General features: G+C 37.5%; 1 protein-coding gene across 1 annotated transcript in view; it reads right to left on the minus strand.

Annotated features, from left to right (window-relative positions):
- The window catches only part of PARD3B (par-3 family cell polarity regulator beta), a 1,000,837-nt gene that overhangs the window by 193,384 nt on the left and 785,783 nt on the right, over window positions 1-21,670 (minus strand). Inside the window, exon 20 of the mRNA XM_029934009.1 lies at window positions 5,906-6,016. Coding sequence (XP_029789869.1) covers window positions 5,906-6,016 — 111 coding nt within the window. The remainder of the gene's footprint in view (window positions 1-5,905; window positions 6,017-21,670) is intronic.

The following is a 21,670-nucleotide window of genomic DNA, read 5'->3' on the forward strand; positions in this document are numbered from 1 at the left end:
GAATGTTTGGAAAATGTTAATTTAATTTAGCTTGATTAAAAAATTCTAGAGGAAATAATCATTGAACGTAATATTGGATTCATCTTTCTAGCAATGGATATCAGTATTTTAAACTAATGTTTTATTATGGCCAGTCTCACCGAAGCATGAACAAAATGATGAGTTTATTTAAAACAGGGCTTCACTGCAATGGACTGTTTGATTTGTGTCAGGAGAAGACATATGCTCAGCTCAGGAAGTCAAATATGAGACTAAGAAAATCCTTGCACAAAATTTTGAGCAAGAAACTTTGGCTAATCCATTCCGATAAGAATAGTGCTTACACTGCCATGAACCAATGCTATGGCAAGTTTAAGAAAGACTGCTCTAGGAAATTCAAAGTAAATGCTTCTGTACTTGGATATACTTATGTATTTATTTTTCAGACCCTATGATCTTGAAAAATCCATAGAAATCACCTAAGGACAAATGCAGCATTAATGATACACAATATGATTTTAGACAGTATGTGGCTTAATGTAGGTATATTAACTTATGTAGTTTTGCATCCATATTTTGCCTATTTGAATATGTAAATATAAAGAAGATAACGAAGGTACTATATCAATGACTGAAGTTTACAAAACTCTGATCTAGTCCAATACTTGCCTGATGCACTACTCCTTTCTCACTGTAACCATCAGCTTTTTATCAGACATTTTCAGTGTCAACAATTTCACTCTCTCATGTGGCGTTCTAATTGTTAGTATGTTTTCCCTTCTATTAAGCTCAAGACCACCTCTCTGAAAATGATGATTATCCATTAGTATCCTCAAGAAAATAAATGAATGGATGAATAAGCAGAGGGAAAGAGAGAGAGGATAGGATGGATGTTATAAAATACATTTAATTCCTGTTTTATGTGAAACTTCTTTGATCACGTCAAATCAACAAAGTCTAATCTCTGTGGGCTAGGCATTCCCCCATCCTTCAATATGTTTCAAAAGATATGATTTAGTTGCTGTTATTCTGTGTGTGAGAGAGGCAATGGGACATTCCAAGTGTGATCTGAGTCGTGTAGAATAGGAATTATTGTTTCTTCCTTCACTTTGCACATGAACTTCCAGGAATGCAGCCTAGTACTGGATTAAGCTTTTGGCAGGCACATCCTCATGTTGACTCATGCTAAACTTACCCCCAACTAAAACCATCAGGCAATTTCTCTCATATATTTGGTATTAAGTCAAACCTTCCACATCCTGTTTGTACAGTTCATTTTTGGAACTAAAATCAAGACTTTACACTTAACTCCTATTAAGTGTCTTTATGTTTGATTCAGTCCACTGTTCCAGAAGATTCTGTCATCAACATACATTATCAACTCCTGTAGTTTCTTGGCATTCACAATCTGATTGCCAGCACTGATGCCACTGCTCAGAGGGCCAGGGTTAAAAAATAAAGTTTGAAGAACAACCTTTTTCTGTAAGTACATATTGATGGAATATTCATTAGCAATCTTTGGGGACAGTTCCTCAAATAGCTAATAATCCTTCTAGGATTATGTCATCTGGCATACATTTCTCTGTGTCAGTCACAGGAGAACATGAGACAAAGAAATTCTAATGTCCAGGAAAGTACCCTTACTTGTGAAGTCCAGAGGTTAGAAGACTTTTTTTTTTTTTTTAACATTTATTTATTTTTTAGAGACAGAGAGACAGAGCGTGAGCAGGGGAGGGCAGAGAGAGAGGGAGACACAGAATCTGAAGCAGGCTCCAGGCTCGGAGCTGTCAGCCCAGAGCCCAACACAGGGCTCGAAGTCAGGAACCAAACCGCGAGATCATGACCTGAGCCTAAGACGGCCATTTAACCGACTGAGTCTCCCAGGCGCCCAAAGAATAGACTTTTCAGCCTCCACACGACTGACAGTTTGAGTCAGATAAACTGTTGGGGAGCAGGGCTGTGTTGAGCACCATAGAACGTCTGGCTGCCTTCCTGGTCTCTACCCAGCCCATGGCATAGCACCCCCTTATGCCCCTCCCTCCCTAGAAACTGTCACAATCAAAAATGTCTCCAGATTCGCCAGTGTTTCATTGGGAGCAACAATGTCCCTCCCTGAGAATCCATGTTCTGGATTCTGCATTCCTCCAATGTAGTCTTATAATTGGAGTCTACCTGTTATGGCTTTTATTTTATTTTTACCTTTTCATAGCTATTATTATGAATAGTCTATTCATATAGAGCACCAAAACAATTCCTTATCAGGAATTAAATATGTAGATACATTGGAATGAGATATAGAAATCATAAGAAAATTAATGGGAAGAGGGGATAATATAATCCTAAAATTTAGAGTAGTTGACATTAAATTAATCATTGGGTAAAACAGTTATAAGGAAATTGAACAGGAATTATGTCATGTAAGAGGTCATCTTATATCATTTTATGTCTGGATGCTCATCAAAGTATGATTGAAAGACATAAAAGTGGAAACAGACTAAATATTTGACAATAAAAGATAAATAAGTTATGGTATATTGATCTCACGGACTATTAGAGTGTCATCGAAATGGCATATTTTCAAAACAATAATGACATGGGGAAATGCTCACATTATAATGCTGTGGAAAAAGTAGGATATTATATATACACAGCACAGATATCAAGTTTCAAAGAAAATACATACACAGTAAAAAGATCACAAAATGTTAATAGTGGTTATAAAATTATGCATAATCATATTAGTTTTCTTCATGCTTTTTTTTATGTCTCCAAAATTTTCTTCATGAACCAACTGTTTTTGGTCCTGGGGGGAAGCAATCCATATTCTCTTACATGAGTGAGCACTGCCAAGTGTTTTTGTCTTTTGTTGCCAAAAAAAAACATGCCAGTAAGGTACAATGCTTCAAAGAGAACATATGAGAAAAGATGACAATACATTCAATGCTCTTGGGGGAAGAAAAACAACAAAACAAGAAAAAACCCTCTGTGTGTCCTTTTTCATAGGATGAGGATAGTTTAATGTTCTAACCAAATCCTATCCCTTCAAGTTCTCAGACTTTAGAATGCTGAAGAATCACATTGGGCTTACCTATCAAATACAGATGCCTGAGCTCTAACTCCACAGATTCTTATTCTGTTAAGTCTGGTATGAGACTCAAGCATACTTATTTTCATAATGTTTTAATGTTTATTTATTTTTGAGAGACAGAGAGACAGAATGTGAGTGGGGGGGGGTAGAGAGAGAGAGAGACAGAATCTGAAGCAGGCTCCATGCTCTGAGCTGTCAGCACCAAGCCTGACATAGGGCTCGAACTCACGAACTTTAAGCTCATGACCTGAGCCGATGGCAGATGCTCAACCAACTGAGCCACCCACGCGCTCCTCAAGCATCTTTACTTTTAAGAAGCTCCCTATGTGACTCATATTCATCAGGTGGTCTATGAGCTGCACTTTGAGAAACACAGAAGTCATATGGTTTGATTTAAATGAAATTTTTAAAATTTATCATCCACTTTGGATAATTTCTTCCTGGTTATACACTTAATAGACTTGGTATTTGGTATAAACCCTCAGTGGTATGCTGATTAGCTGGCTCTTTGGGAAAACAAACCCAAACTACTAATGGCTTAATGACCAGCTCACAAAATTCCTGAAAGTTTAATAATTGTCTCTTACAAGCTGATACAAGCTGGCTCTAGCACTGTACGATATACATTGTATTTAAGTGCTTTAAATCCTTTGAAGAAGGGATATGTTAATGAAAACCTATTATATCTATGACAGTCAGGATGGAACAAATAAGCAATAGGCAGCTTGAATCATCATAAGGTAACAAATTCTAAAGGCTTTAGAAAAAAAGACAACTTTGTGAACTTTTATACACTATTTCTTACTTCATTCTATTACTTTTCTCTGATGGCCATGTCACAAAGAGTAATACCCTCACTGAGTTCTTTAAGGGTTGTGAATTGGTTTCCTACAGATGATGGAGAGCCAAGAAATGGGACTCAAGGTTTGGGAGCAATGCCAAATGTTCAGCCACCACCTCCACCCTCTGTGGCCCTCCGCTCCTGAGCTGTTGAAACGCCCCTGGTCATTAATTCTGTAGCACCCAACCATAAAATCAACCCCTCCAACTTCTTCCCCTCTCACAAGATTGAGACAGTGTTGTCTCTAGGAAACCCATATCAGATGTGTTTTATGTGTTCATGTGTGGGAATTGGCCTAAGTGGGGGATAAGAGTATAGTTCTTTTAACGTTTTGACCAGACATATTTTAAGAAAATTGGACCTGAAGCCTATATAGCCAGCTGAGGTGAATTTACAGCCCTGTTTCTAAGAACAAAACTCCCTCAGGCACCTGCTTCCTAAAGGCAAAACCAGAAAGGAAATGAACTCTTGGTTAAAGACAACCCACCTAATTTTATGGGTTATCAATTTTCTAGCTGGCACATAGTTCCCTTGCTACTAAGAGTAAATCCTCCCAACCCCAAGCAAGTATTGAGCTACAAAAAAAAAAAAAAAAAAAAAAAAAAAAAAAAAAGTGATGTCTGATTTCTAGCAAACAGCTTTGTTTCCTGAAGACCAGGCAAGGATGTGGTCTCAGTGAGTGAAGTCAGGGCAGCATCAAAGATCTATGATGCGGACACACCACATGGATGTCTTTGCCAATATACGCATTAAAGCCTTAGTCTGAATTACATTGTACATTACATGACTATTGAATCTTGGGCTATGATAATGGAGAATTCACATTCCTGTTTTGGGGGTAACTCTGTCAGGTGAATAGTCAGCAACAGTATAAAGCACTTGATTTCCTTTTACCTGCACCACTGACCCTGCAAGTGAGCTTATCAACCACTTTAAACTGAAAAGGGACTAAATAGGACTTCATTCCTTGCTTATCAATTAAATCAGCTTTTATCAATGGGAATAGACTGCAAGACAGAGGTTAAAGGTTAACAGTAGGTATTCAGCCTGCTCTGTGCTAGAAAGTGCAATGAATAAGTATGATTTTTTAGTATACATTACTAGAGGATAAAAATAAGTACAAGAAGTGACTTTAAAAACTACACGGACTACTAACAAGCGAGTGACTAGTTGGACAAATCCGACTTCATGCTTGATGAAGTCAGAATCAAGTACTTAAAATGATATGCTAGTTTTTGTCACAATCTCAGTCTTTCCCCAAGATCCATTTAGTGGTGGCAGGTGAAGAATTTTCAGGAGAAATATGAATATTCAATTACATGTTTCAAAATCAGACATTTACACATCAACTTGGGGTAAGTGCCAGAGTTAACCTCAAAGATAAGTGAAGGGCCTCTTGTCCAAATGGAACATTAAGCTCCTCAAACAGGAGAATTCAGTCCTTGCAAACTGTCATTATTTCAGTAAATGAAACCGGCCCTTTAACAGATGGGCGACATACTTTGCAACTTGCTGATAGCCTAATAAAAGACACTGGCTTTTTAAAAATGAAGGACATGCACTTCTCAAATTACACCACCCAAATGGATTTAGCAGAATAAAATTAAGAAGGCATACAACAGCTTGACAAAAATTAGGAACAGACTATGGAAATATGATAGTTCTAAACATTGACATCAAAATGACCTTTTTATTGAAAAGGAAAAAAAAACCTCATTGTTTAAACCATAGGGAAAATATACACTGATGTAGTCAAAACTGGGGTAGGGTATCTTGGAAGTGTAAGTACTCATATAATAAAAACATAAAGTTAATTTCTTCTCCAAATATACTAAAAATTTCCCAGAAAGGGAGGTTCCTTTTACATCAGGTATCTTTGCTTTTGTGTTAAACTCTAGACTTCTTAAAATAAAATCTCTCCAGTTGATTGATGCAATAACCACATTAAACACAGGTCATGGACACAAACAAAATAAGGGCTCAACATTTCCGCTCACCTTTCACGTTCTTCTTTCATTTTTTCCAGCTCCTCTTCCCTCAGGCCGCCATGCTTCTGAGTGCTTTTCTGCTCAGCCTTGCCTCCCTTATCGTCTTTCTTCTTTCCAAATCTAGAAATACAAGAAGGAGAAGATAGTTGTTAACACTGACCATGTTCTTCCAGTGGTAAATTTAAAATATTTATGAGATGAACTCATCAAACTGTAATTCTTTATTCTAAGTAGTACAAGATCATTTTGCATAAAATGGAAGTAAAATAAGATACTGAAAGCAGAAAAATAATACAGTCACTAAATCCCTCTCTTTTCCCTCTCATCCTTCTCTCCTTCCATTTTTCCACTGAGACGTTGATTATGCATTATGCACAAAGTCATGTGGTTAAAGAGTAAAAATCTCAAACCATGAATTCACTAGAAATTTAAGAACTGAAAAGTTATCATTAATATATGACTAACAACTGATTGAACTCCTAACCAGGTCTTCAAGAGGCATTGACATTTAAAGTTGAAACTCCTGGAACTAGATAATGATGGTACTTCAAGGGACCTCACCAAACACCTAGCTTACTACCGTCATTTTGCAAATGAGGTCTTAGCCACCCAACAAGTCCTGGGATTAGAACTTGGGTTTTCTCCTCTACTGGACTGTCTCCTTCATGCTACATTCACTCTGTGGACATAGCCCAGTCTTCCCGAGTCAGCCCAGGGTTAGTGGGCTCTCAGTGCCCTTGTTGCCTGGCATATTTGTAGCTAATTTGTCACAGTGACAAGTATGATATAGTATTTCTTTTCCTCCAGCTTTATGGAGATATGATTGACACATAATAAACTTCCAAATATGTCAGATTTGTTGTCATATTCAAGATCTCTCTTTAACGTACAAAGCAGGAGCTATATAAAGAATGTGCATTTTCATGAGTACATTCTTTAGCTTTTCAGACCCATGAAGAAGAGTCCTAGGGACCAACATTATGACTTTCAATTCTTTTATGTGAGAATACCTTTGTACATCACTTAGAGAAATAATTTGCCCTCAAAATGTCATCAAATATAGTAAAACTGGGCCAAACAATCAAAATTGTGGGGAGCAAGGATAGAATAATGTTCCAGGAAGTTGGTGAGGGCAAAAATGTTGCCAAAACCTCCAGAGATATTAGGCATGCTTTTCTTCTGTGTGCCACATATTTCTTCTGAATTTGAAGGTTTGGATTTTCTGAGATGAAAGAAGTCTTATTTTTGAAGGGCAAAACTAACCTATACCCTAGTCTACCTTGATCTTTATTACCACAACCAGTGAATTGTTTTTTCTTCTCATTCCCAAAATATTTCACTTGTACTGCAGTTCAAAAACAGCTTACTCTGTTTTCATCATAGTGGAATATGTCTGATAAAGGTTAGTTGTAAGTTAATTCTGCAAAGCATTTTCTTCTTAGCAAGAACCATCAATAACAGTCAAATCAACCAATTCCACAAATAATATGAATGTTTTGATTTAAACCTCATGATCATTTATTAAAGTTTCCAAGAAGAAGGGCAGAAATAGCTGTGAAATTTATTTCATTAGACAGCGGGAACAGTCATAAATTACCTTATTTTGTAAAGTTTGGGTTGGTTCAAGAACAGAATTATAAAACAATAATCTTCAAAAGGTCTCCCACATTGTTAAGATGAGGAAATTGAGACCCAGAGAAGCTAATTGCTTTTATTTATTAGCACAGTGAATTCTTTTTTCCAATTTTGCAATCAGACAACTTAATTATCAGTGATAGTACTGATGGGTGGGTTGTGGGATGGAGGGGGGAGGTTGGAAGAAAAGCATCCATTTGGTGAATTGTCAAAGCCTTGTTCTCTCCATGTTAGCCTATTTGGGGGTTACTTTCCAGCCTTTCTTACTTTCATGGACATACAGAAAGAGGAGCTGGGGAGGTTCAAATACATTGATTCATTTTGCTATTAGTTATTTTTGTGAGAAAAGTCACGAGCTCTAAATGGCTAAAATTACTGCTTTGCATTCTAGGGCTTCAAATATCCCCTGCATTCCAGGCCTCCCATTATCTATTACCTAGGAAATTTGAGAGTTGGCCATTTTGGGCTAGGTGCCTTAAGGAAATTGCTTATAGGTCAACCTTGCTTCATATAAAAGATATTTTCCTGAAGAATTCAGTACAAACATATGGTTTGCATCAATAAAATCTTACTTTCCATGTACCTGGGAAGCCTGTTTAAAGACTCTTATGATGGATCTTTTTGTAAAGTGGAAAAATCACCTTTCAACATACCCTTTATGTAAATTTAGATTTTCATGAATTATAAGTTTGCTTAAAACACCTGTCCCTGTTCATTTCTATAAAGAGGTTATTTGAAACAGCTTTATGGAAAACTAGCTTTCTTTCTGTCTTCTTTTTTCTTTCATTCATGCATTTGTTTAAGAAATTTTTATTAGACATATACTCTTTGTCCGTCATTGCCATAAGCACTTAGTATAGGCTGATGTTGAATACAAACCCAGATGCCACCCCTATGGAATTTACATTCTAATGGAGGAGCTGGACATTAAACAAGTAAAAATATGCAATTGTAAGTTGCAAAAAAAAAATTCTATGAAGAGTGTTAGGAGAGATCATAATAGGAGACTGACTGATTGGGGGAAGTCTTCAGTGAGGAAATGACATTTATACAAAGACTGTATGGGACAGAGCTTCCAAACAAGCGAAGAGTGGAGAGAAGCCTTATGGGTGAAAGGCACAGCACATATATAGAGCATCAGGCGGGGAAGGTCTGGTGCTTCCCACGTGGTGAGGGAAGACCAGAGTAGCTTACGCATGGGGAACAGAGGGGGATGCTAACACAGGATTCAGAGGGCAAGCCCGCAAGGACCGCAGAGTGCAGCTGTGAGAGAGGTTGGGAGTTTAGTCTAAGAGCGGCATCAGGTCATGTCTTGGTAAATCAAGGGACAGAGAGAAACTAGATAAAGAAACTGGTGAATTTAAAGAGTTGGTTGAGGAGAAACAAAGGAGTCATCAAGTCACTTTAAGCAGAAGTGATACTATGTGATGCACATTTTAAAAGATCATCCTAGTTGCTGAAGTAAAAAGCAGCAAATTAAAGCAGTAAAGCCAACTGCTGACTGTTGCAACTACCACAGAAGTGTGGGTGAAAGACAGTGGTGGTCTGGACTGGAGAAGGGCTGCGGGGAAGAGAAGACAATAATTTGGAAGTGGTGGGTCAAGGGAGAGTGGCCAAAAGTTCACTTCAAAATGTATTTACTTATTTTGAGAGAGAGAGAGCGCGAGAGAGAGAGAGAGAGAGAGAGAGGGAATCCCAAGCAGGCTCCACACTGTCAGCACAGAACCTGATGAGGGGCCTGATTTCATGAACCATGAGTTCATGAGCCATAGAGTATATGTCTAATAAAAATTTCTTAAACAAATGCATGAATGAAAGAAAAAAGAAGACAGAAAGAAAGCTAGTTTTCCAAAATCAAGAGTCGGATGCTTAGTCGCGCTACCTAGGTACCCCCCAAATGTTCAATTTTAAACGTACTTATTTTAGTATGACTTTGGGAAATCCAAATGAACGATCTGGGGACAAAGACAAAGTCCTGAGGAACTGTAATACTTAAAGGCTGGAGAAAAGGGTAGGGAGGCAGTGTACAAAGGGGACAGAAAAAGAGCAGCCAGAGAGATGAAGACATTCAGGAGAGGACAGTGCAAGAGACCCGAGGGACATGCGCTCTAAGAGGCCACGGTCACCAGATGCAAACGCTGTTGAGAAGTCCACTGAGGTCAGGACTCCAGAGTTCGTTGGATTTGGCACTTAGAAGCCATTCCCCATGTTGGCATGGTTCAGTGCAGTGGTGTGAGCATAAGCCAGGTGACAGTGATTGCAAGAGTGAAGAGTAGGGAAGTATAAAAACGTGTGTATCTGTGTGTACAACTGCTTCAAGAAGTTTGTTTGCTAGGGTGACTGCTAGAGGTGGGGTGGAATGTTAAAAACGGAGGTTTTCAATTTGGCTGATACTGGAGGACTTTTGTTTGGTGATAGGAAAAAATGTCTGAGTGTGAAAGGCTGGACCTGGAAGAGAGAGTAAAATAAAGCTCTTTTCTTTTCCAATGTGGTAAAATATTCATAATGTAAAGCTTACAATTACCATCATGAAATATACAGTTCAGTTGTACTATGTGCAGTCACAATGTTGTGCAGCCATCAACCTCCACCTATCTCCAGAATATTTTCATCCTCCCAAACTGAAATTCTGTACCCACTACACAGTAACTCCCCATTTCTCCCTCCTCCAGCCCCTGGCAACCACTATGCTACTTTCCATCTCTACAAATTTGACTATTTTAGGTACCTCATATAAGTGGAATCATACAATATTTGTCCTTTGGTGTTTGGCTTATTTCACTTAGCATAATGTCTTCACAGTTCACTGATGCTGTAGCATGTGTCAGAGTTTCCTTCTCTTTTAAGGCTGAATAACATTCCACTGCATGGATAGACCATAGCTGCTTATCTAGTCATCTGTTGACAGACATTTGGTCTGTGCTCATCTTTTGGCTATTGTGAATAATACTATAAACACTCATATAGGAGAACAAAGTTCTTGATAAGAGAAAAGGACAGAGATATACAGAACTTCCAGAGAGACTAGCAGCCAGAAGAGGAAACTATTTCATTTATAGTTGATGAATAGACAGTGGAGGAGTTCCCAGGTAATTAATTTATTAGTTAATATGATGCAAAACATATAAGAGAAATGGTTTCTATCCATAAAATGACACATTTGGTACAAACTGAGAAATCAAAGGAAATAGACTGTACAAGGTAGAAAAAAAAATCTCAGAAAGTGTTTATAGAAGAATACCAAAACCAGACTTCTCTCATGTTGCTATTTTGCATAAGCAGGGAGGCTCTAAAAGGCCACAGAGGGAAGTACAATTTAATAAGGGTTCATTCATTCATTCATTCAATCATTTACTGAACTCCTATAACATATCGCATGGACTATTCACATAGAATGTAACCATTAACAACATCAGTTGTTAGGTAAGTCATAATCCGATGAATGGATCAAGCTCTCAGAATCTTATTGTTTTGATATGATAAAGATTTCACTATAATTCTTAGTGGTTATCTCCTAATTTCTCAACAAGTATTTTCTTCCATTTCTATTTCTTTCTATGAGTTTTCTAGATAATGACTTCCAAATCCTTCCCAGATTCCCACGCACCCTGACAAATGATCTAAATTTACAACATGGATATCTCTGTTTCTGCCTTTGTTCATGTCTAGTCTCTCATTTAATTCACTTCTTAATTCTGCTAAGTACTATCTATCTACAATTTTCCTCCCAGATCCCACTGGACCGTTTACACAGCTATTAGTATCCACTCTTCTTCCCTTTAGTGCACACACTGTATAAAGCAATCCTGAGCAATGGCTTATGAGGACTAAAAAGTTCAGTAAGGAAAAAAGTTCAAACACTCTTCTTTCAAATTAGTGGTAAGCTATGAACCCAAGGAGAGCTGAGTGTTTGAAACAGGATGTATTTCTTCCTTTTGCAATCAGAGAATATCTTTGGGTATTAATGATACATTGGGAAAAGGCTACAAGATTCAGTCATTACTAATATTACATTTTGAATGTCTATGACGTGATCTCAGGTATGGAAATGCACCAACTTCACAGTCATAATATGTTCTGGACTTTGATAGTGGTTCATTCTCCCCTTACCTAGCTGACTTATAAACTATGATATTGTCTTATCATTTTGTAAATTATACACTTTGAAATAGCTCAGGCAAAATATAGGGACAGAGAAGTTCACAAACCTTTGACTATATTTCCATGGTTTATTTTGAAATTCGCCCATAAAAGGTTTCTGTTATCTGATGCATTCTAAGTCAGGGTCTGAATTAGCATATGCATATGCTAATGAAATTTATTTCCACATATTGTAATCTCACATGTGCACTTTGGCTATTGCTTCTCTCTAAAATGTATACAACAAAGGTCTTTACTTGTTTACCTGATATGGCTCCCACTGTACTTGAGAGTTAATGAATCTGATAAAAATTCAATGAAAATTGACCAATTAGAATTTCCCCCCTTTTTTGGATACCTAAGGGCACTGCCTATTTTTATGTTAATATTACTGATAGAATAATGAACGAATTTGTGTTTGTTGTTAATCTTTATTAAGAAAGAAAAATATTCTACTTTTATTTTTAGCCTTCCACGGTATATATGGGTATCAGGTTGATGACTGTGGTGTTCAGGATTGAGGCGGAATGCTATAAACTCAGTATGCTTTCTGTAACAGAAGAGTTGTCAGTTAAACTCTATGAGCTCACTCCACGGCATGCAAGAGGAGATAGGGATTTACTTTATAGGATACATTCACAAGGGGAAACTGAGTTGAGTTGATGGTTTAGTAGCCGAAGAAAAACTCAATATTAAAAATCTTTCTTATTAACTAACTGGGTCGAGCAGTTGAGAATCTAAAAATAAGGTTTCTAATTAAAATTTTAATTTCTGGTATATTGTTTAGATATTTGTTTTGGGTATGTTTATACGTTTCCAAGATGAAGATGAGCTATATGAAAACAACAAACATGTTTAATCCCACTGATACCTTCACTATTCCCTTTGAGGCCCACATTCCCACCTTACCCTAAATAGCTACTTGCCTCTGGCTTGTTGTTGCTTATTCCCAGGATGGGATTCCTAACTTGGTGGTCATGGTGACTCTTCATTCCAAAGCAGGGAAGAGTCAGAGCTCAAATGTGTTGATATTTGTTTTTAGGATTGAAAAGCAGGGAGGTCCTATAACATTCTACGATTTCTGCCTAAGTGGATAAAACATCTGCTGGGTAGAGTCTTAAGCAGCTCTCTGGCTCTGAATTCAGCTGCTGGGAATCCTTGAGCGAATTTGCTTTCCCAGACTGAGGAGCGAGGAAACACAGTAGATTTGAAAATACTAAATACAAATAATTCCAGTGGGCCCAGAAAGCAAAATAAAGCCAAACGCACATCACCAATAACCCATCTTCTGAAAAATAAACAAACAAACAAGTAAACAGGGCATCTGGAAGACTGACTTGCAGGAATCGTTAAGGGATTTGTGACCTACTACTGAACAGTTACTTTTGCTGAGCGTTTGTGTAGCAAATGAAAACTCCACTCTGTGATTATTAAAGTAGCACTCTGTTAGGAGAAAGAGGGAACAAATATGAAAAAGAGGCCAGAAATTAAAATTAATTGAAAATAAGCGTGAATGAGTGAGCAAGAAAGATAAAGATACTAATAAGGTATGATTTTCAGATCCACACAGGGACTATAAAAAGCTTATTAACTGTCACGACCACACTGGGTTTTAAGTTATTCTACCCTTCTGCTTTCCAGAAGGAGAAATACTCTTCAGGAGCACAGTGAACTTTGATTAATTGCTTTCATACGCCCTCACTGGCTTTAAGACATTGTAGGCAAGAGCCTTAGTGATTCAGACTAAATGCTTATGATTTCTGGGAAATATATTTAACAAGAGCATTAAAGAAATACATCTTTTTGCATTTTTATGTTTCCTTAATAGTTAGAAAGGCTTTTCTTTTTATTAAATGTTTACTTATTTCAAAGCAGTGGAATATGTGGCTTCTTCCTTTTTATTTTTATTACTTTAAAGTAGATATTTAAGCATCTCTGAAGGCAGCCTGAGTGCACAGACAACTGCTGGCCTGTCCATGAAACTCTAATGCTGACTCAAACAGACCATGTGGCCGCAACCTAGACTTCTCATCTGTGTGCTCACAGCTGCCCCTTCCTCGCTTTCCTCTACCTCCTTTGTCCTGGGAACCCAGACACGAGGAAAGGAGTATTCTGAGACCAAATCATACCCCACGTGTACGCTTTTCCTCTACCAGCCGTGAGACGTTCCCCAATGCCCATGGCCTTCCCATGCGCAACCTGCCAGGGCTCACTCCATAATGACCACGGATTCATCCTGCAGAAGGAAATGTCCCCCGACAGGAAACAGTTCTGAGGCACATTCACTGGCAAGTAGGGTCATTTCAACAAACTTCCTGGTAAGGGAAAAACTGACTCATCTCGGTGAAAGTAAATCCAGGGAGGGCCAATTAAAAGTTCTCTGGAAACCGGAGGCCTCATCTATAGTCTCTAAAAGTGCCAGATACAACTTACAGTCCAATGACACAAATTAACTTCTGTGTACTGTGTATAAAGTCCATTATCAAAAGAACAGATGATGGTGCCTAACTCATGTGTAAAGAGCAAAAAGGCAATGTTAACAAATGATTTATATATACATATATATGTATATATATATCAACCACTATATATCAATCATTTTTTATAGGTACAGTGACTATGCAAAGGACCATCTTAAAGGGAATCCTGGATACTACTGCTCCATCTTCATAAGTTATGAGAAATGGGGCATATTTTCTCTGGAATTCGTCTGTACGAAAGAAGAATAAAATGATTGAGCTCCAGACCCAGTTTAATGGGAGTAAAACTTATCTTTATAACTCTGATTAAACAAAAAAAATTATCACTCCTTTGATGCCCAAATTAGCATCTTTTCTCTAGCATACTGAATTAATTAGTTGAGTGACAAAAGAATTAGTCCGTGTAGGATCAAAGCTGAAATCATATTTATCTGAAATTTAAAATTAAGAACACACAGTTCTATCCCTCTGTAGCTCATGTAATGTTCTTTTATGTTCTATATATTCTAAACTTTCTGCATGTCACATAAAGTGTAACTAGGGCTTTATTCAATTTTTTTCACTTCATATTCTTCTTCTTTTTAATATATAAAATCTTCCCTGAGAAAACAATGAGAACATCACACAATTTTTTTTCCTGGGGGTGGGCAACTTTTCCATTGTGCCATAAAAATCTTAAATTATGTGGCTTTTTTTAATCAAGCATTTATTATGCAGATACAAAAGAAGCAAAATAATTAATGCACGATAGAGCTGGTAAGAGAGCCTTAAACAATAGAAAAGTTATTATATTGATTCTTAATAAATGATACTAAGTTTGAAACTGCTCTTAAAAGGTAGATGCTTTCTTAACTTCGGGCTTCTTTTTTCCTTCTTTTTCTGCAGGAGAAAAAGTGATTTTGAATAAGGGAAAATTGTTGGGAGTTAATTTCTGGGACGTCTCAATTCACTAGAACTCATATTTGATTTTTTGTTGCTGTTTCTTTTATGTGGGTAACATTTTTACCATGCAAAACCAACTTGGACTAGCATACCTATCTTTGGCCCAGATGCGATGGAGAGTGGACTGAGGAAGAGGGCACAGAGAAGAGGAGACCTTGGCCTTCTGTTAGCACCTATGTTTGGGGTCGGGCACTGTTTGCACCACTGCTCACACGTAGCTCCTCAAGGGTTATGGCGGGTAGGGTCTTTACATGTTTTTCTCGTTTATGCACACATGCATTCATCAACAAATGCTTACTGAGCATCTACTTTGGAGATCTAGTAGATGCTAAGGATCCAAGTAAGTTAATCATATGGTTTCCACTCTCATTCTTAGTGTCTGATGCATAGAAAAAAATCCAACAAGCATTGCTGATCTGAATTAAAGGGGAAGTAGAGATTTCAGGGAGGTATCACTTATCTCTTTTCTTCATGGCCTCTATCCTGGAAGAAGGACCAAATGGTCCCTCATAACAAATATGTTATCCTCCTAGACTGGAATATGCTTTCCCTATGACCACAGAAGTCACCAAACTAATTTAATTTAGGTGTGGCAACTACATAAGCCGGTCATGGCCCTGGATGTCTACTACCACAGCAAGACCAAACAGGGGACAGCTACATGGTACCGGTCATAAACACCCGGCCATCCCACAGCCATGGGGGCACTGAGTCATCTCAGGATTCCATCTCATGATGACCAGTTCTTTGATGTTGTACGAATATCCTGTTTCAGAACATCAGGCTAAATTCTAGAATGAGAGTTAAACACAAAGCTGTCATTAAAGATGATTAATCTGCAAGATGTCATCTATAAAAAACATCATGTCTATCTCGTACCTAGACCTTTAATTTCAGAGTTTCAGAAATGATGGCCTCTTTAATCTTAGGATTTGAATAAAGATAGGCGTCAGGTAGTTGCTTGGTCCTCTGGAGTTGACACCATTCATCTTTGTCATTGTTCATCCTGTCCTTAGCAGAATTCTGAATGACAATATCTCCAACTGTGCTTTCATGAAAGAGCTCTTTTGGAGAAAGAGGTAATTAAAAAAAAAAAACAAAAAACCTGAGTCCTAATTTAGTTGGAAGGTGAGGGATCAGATTTCAATATTTTTATGTTAGATTTAAAGTTAACTAATCTCCCTTCTTATTCAATAAGTCCCTGAAGAGGAGGCCATAAAACTGAATTGATTCTCAGCTATGAATCGGCTGAGAGGGAAGGAATATATCTATCCTGAATGTCTCACCTGAAATTCTACATCATACTTTTGACTCTTCTAGGGTCAAAAAGTCACAAGTCTGTGAGGCTTTTCAAACCTGTGCTACTAGTAAGGGCCCCCATTCATTTTTCAAATGTCTAAAAACTTCCTTTCCATAGCTTTTCTTCAGTCTAAAATCTTAAAACCCATACATAAGATAGGGCTGCCAAACACAAAACCAGGTGTAATTTCTTGTTTCAGGTAAAGTCGCTGCTTATCCACTGAACAGCACAGAGAGCATCCCACATACCTTCCAGGTCCCAGAACACTTACTACGGAAGGAGCTGGGCCAAAGAGACAGTCACTCAAGGGCCATCAAGAAAATCAACAATGTTTCCTTTGTCCAGAAGGCGCTGGACAAAAGACAATATTTTTCATAGGACTAGATTTCCCATAGGATTTTAACCTAGTTTTATAAAATGGAAATAATCTCATTCTCCAGCAATATAACATCCCTAAAGAAAATATATCCAGGATTAAACAACAACACCAACAACAACTTGATTTCTGACAAGGTTTTCTAATCGCTTGTAATTCATAAAGACCCCTGACTAGTAACACACAATCATAAAAGTGTGCTTTCACCTGGAAATGTATAGTAGCTTAGCACAGTGATGATTTACAGTTTGACCAAAGAAATCAGAAATTGATTTATAGTCTGTCCAAAGCATCAGGCTCTTATTTGCTTGTCCACTAGACTGTGAAAGTACAATTCTGCTATGTAAGTATATTTTCTTGTTCCCCCCTTCCCTATACCAATGGCTAATTTTTCCTTTCTTCAATACCACAGATGACTAATTCCTGCAGATTCCTAGTTCTATTCTATGGTTCAAAATGGCTGTGCTTGTTCTCACAGAATGATAAAAGAAACAAATGCTAGGAAATTTGTCTGTAGGTAATTAAATGCACAACATATAAAGTACATAATTAAATAGATCAGAGGTGTGAGCCTGTGAATGGAACATTCCAGATGGAGTTTTTGGTGAGCATGTCTTTAAAAAACAATGTAGATGATTCAACCAAATAAATTAACCGGAGGGTGTTTCCTTATCGCTGGGGCAACTTTTAATTATCCGATCAATTTTGAATCATGTTGTATGAAAGGAATGATATTGGAAACTTTACTTTTGCCCAGCTACCTGCTTATTCAGATGACAGAGGTGTCTCGTAATCTGCCACAGTGCCCTGGTAGCCTGTTTCTGAATGGCTCTGGATGGCTGGCACAGGGTACACACACAGTGCCCCTCGGATGCCACTGGGTTGGCAATGATCACCTAGCGCCTCTGCAACCTGTATTTGGCTTTGGACTTAACGCTTTTGGTCTCCCCAGGTTTGGTATTTCTAAACTTTGCCACCTCATATTGAAGCGACTTCCAATAACTAATCCTTTTTACAAACATTGTAGTCACATTTGATTCTGTAGAAGCCCACAGTATTTGTGTTTTTCATTTTGGAAGGTTATTTGGAAGGCTTGGAAACCCAAGCCAATATATTATTTCAAGTGTGACTAAGCTATTGTCATTCATTTTATACCAACCCTAAACCTCTCTAGGACCCAACCTTCTGAGCCCTGTAGACTCACTAATCCAGTCAGTGCAGTGATGGAAGAATCAGTTTGGATAAAAGAACAATAAATCCAGCCATTACCTCAGTTCTATAAAAGTAATATTTGAGTGCATTAGTAAGAAAGAAAAGGAAGAACTAGAAAAATTGTACAGTTTGGCAAGGAAAGCCTGGGCTTAACATGTTTCATCTAAATTTAGCAAGTTAGGGGAAACAGAGGTAGTTCTAAAAGGGCCCCATTAATGGACCTAAAATCAGAAGATTAATAAATAGTAATCCCAAGGCAATTCTTTAATATGTTACATGTAAAATAATAATTTTTTGATAAGGTGGCAAAACTTGCAAGGTGATTCATAAGTGCTTTGGAATATAAAATGTTATGAAGAACTGATCATATAATGGGTGCCTGGGTGGCTGAGTCAGTTAAGTGTCTGACTCTTGATTTCAACTCAGGCCATGATCTCATGGTTTGTGAGTTTGAGCCCCACATCAGGTTCTGCAGTAACAGTGAGGAGCCTGCTTGGGATTTTCTCTCTCCCTCTTTCTCTGCCTTTTCCCGGCTCTAGATTTCTCTCATTCAGAATAAATAAATAAAATTTAGAAAAAAGAACTGATCATATAATATTTAATATTATGGCTTACTTAGTTATTTGTTGGATTTACATTGGCTTTCTATGTGAAATATGTAATTATATATTGATTTAATGCAATCAGCAATATATTTAAAAAATAAATGTGGTCATCCTGAAGCCAAGAGTACACTGTATTTTAGCTAACTTGAGAATAAATAAGAAATAAATAAATTTGCTCAATAAGTACTTTTGAAATATTATTTATTTAATTATCTGTGAAAAATTTTCCATTTGCATTTTTAGTTAAAAAGAGATTTGTATGCAAAGTGGTTCTGATGGGTTTAGAACAGTTCTAGAAAGTCCCTTAGGGCTGGAAATCTCTTTGAGATCATATAATCTAATCCTACTCAAAGCTTGGAAAGTCAAGTGATGTGCCTAAGGTCACATGGATAGTTGGAACTAAACAGGGATTTGAACACTTCAGTACAAAGTTCTTTCCATCCTGCTATGTTCCCCAATTGTTTGTACATATGTTACAAATTATTTACCCAAAATTCTGAATCCTCAAAAAGGAACCCTACTCAATAAAAGTTCAGTGTGTTTGTGAGTACCAATTGCCCAGAAATGCAATTAGCTGTAATGACAAAGTTCAATTTAGTGACTACTCGGCCAAATATAGCATGCTAACCAATGTGAGGACTTGATAACTTGCCCATTATCTTAAGCTCCCTTGTTCACTGACATTCTCACCCTGTCCACAGACAGACTCCTAATATATGCCAGCTGATTTGATCAGATTGCTGAGAAACAATTACTCAATTATTTAGCTCAATTGGTTAGAACACTGTGGTAATGGGGTCAAGGGCATGGGTTGGCTCCCCTGTGTGGGCCAGTTAACTTGGACCTACTCCATAACCACAGACGCTACCCCCAATGCAGATGGTCTTACAAATACGTGCCAGTGGTCAAAAGGGCGCTCGCCAAGAATGTGCGGACAGAGCAGCATAAATCCATCACCTTTTCCAGAAAAACAGCTCAGTGCCAGTTTTGTTGAACATATGTGGGTTAACAGTAACATTTTCACAGGTGAGAGACAGAATATGGCTTCCGGATTTTGTAACACCCAAGATTTGCAAACCTAGTGTTTTAAAAGTAATTTTTAGAAAATAAGAATGCATATGGTTAAACTTAAAATCAGGCAATCATTTGAGATTTACAGGAAAAGTTTTAAGCATGATTTCTACCAGCTTCAGAAATATGAAAAAAAAATTAGGAAGTTTAGTCTCCCTTTGTGGAGTATCTTGATTTAAAACTGTTGGCTAATTTTTTTCTTTTTAAGTAATAGTCTGTGGCCCAAGCATCCAATATCTGTGAGCCAAATTCAGCCTCTGACATCCCAGTTTGCAAACACTGGCATAACTAAGTTCCTCTGTCTTTATACCTGTGTGTGTGTGTGTGTGTGTGTGTGTGTGTGTGTGTGTGTGTGTTTTAATGACTGTGCTGACCTTAAGTAAGTATAATTCATTGAGCCATGCCTATGCCTACTTGGTAAGGTCTCAGCTCATGTTGAAATAGGGGAGTCAGAACTTACATACCCTAAACCAGGATGGTCTGCCTTTCAATGATGCCATTAATTGACTGAAAAAGATTATGGTTGACTGGGGTTGCTGGTGACCACTTTGTCAAGGGCAGAATCACACCAGGTTTCTAAAACTCAGCCCACGTATCTTGTTTTGGATACCAAACACATAAATTATCTATGTTTTCTTCAGAAAATCTTCTATAAGAATTTATAGATCAGGCACCTGGGTGGCTCAGTTGGTTAAGCATCTGACTCTTGATTTCAGCTCAAATCATGATTTTGAGGTCTGTTATTGAGGCCCATGTAGGACTCTGTGATGAGCAGAGCCTGCTTGGGATCTCTCTCTTCCCCTCTCCCTCCCCCCTCTTCATGCACCCATACTCTCTCTCTCTCAAAATAAACAAACTTACAAAAAAAAGAATTTATAGATCAACAGATCTAGAAGAATAAATTGTGTATGACACAGTTTTTAGTTTAGACCTTGTATTCAAAGTCCAAAAAACTAAAGTAAAACTTATTTTTTAAGATTTCACACTATGAAGTGATCTTTTCAAAATCAGTCAAACCTTCCCTATTTTAGGCAAAATAGAAAGGGAGGACAATAATCCCATTTCTCACCAATGTAGGCTACATGGATTTAGGAAAGGAAGACATATGATATAAATATAAAATGTACTAGAAAAAAGTACTGCGTATACTTATTAGCACTTGGTGATTTACTAGCTAATTAACTCCTAGATGACAAAGCTTTATGAATTCCTGCAAACTAATTAAATTACATGTCTCACAAACAACTAAACTAATTAGATTTCTTAGATAAGTAAACTAAAAAGTCCTATCCATAGCCTGAAATATTGAATTCATTCAGGAGTCTTTACCAAGCACCATAATGTATCAGGCTCCGTGCTAGGTGCTGGAAATACAGAAAGAAAATGGTTTGATACTTTCTCTTAAGAAATGTATAGTCTAGTGAATGCTTCTTGAGGCTGAATGAAGACCTCTCAGACTAAGAGACAGCATCTGAGGGTTTTCAAGATTACCATGCCAGTTAGTATCAAAGGAGTTATATAGATGATCTTTCTGCTAATAGCCTTAATTTTGTTTGTTTTGCAGATTTGAAAATCTGACTTAAATGAGGGTCCTATCTTTCAGCAAATGTGCCTCCATTAGCACATAAGATTTCTAGAAGTTAGCAGATTGTCAAAAGACTACCCATGTGTGCCTATCCATGGATGTAAGATACAAATATGTGCCTTAGTACAATTAAGATTCGCCCAATGCCACAAATTAATGCCAGTGTATTTGTGGTGAAGTGTACAGCAAGCGAAAAGAGACAATGGAGCTAGGAAATTGATATTTTCTGGGTAGGAATATATTCTTTTAGGTAGACTTTTAGGACAGACCATAAGTCTATCCTGAATCAACAAGTGCCAAGCATTAAATGGAAATCTAAAATATGTCAAAGATACATAATCCCTAATCAGATCTACTTTACTAGAGTGCAATCAATTCTCAGTGACTCAGAGGCTTTTTATCTACTATGCAGATTACCACAGCCTGTG

The sequence above is a fragment of the Suricata suricatta genome, chromosome 3 (assembly GCF_006229205.1).
Source record: "Suricata suricatta isolate VVHF042 chromosome 3, meerkat_22Aug2017_6uvM2_HiC, whole genome shotgun sequence".
Taxonomy (NCBI): Eukaryota; Metazoa; Chordata; class Mammalia; order Carnivora; family Herpestidae; genus Suricata; species Suricata suricatta.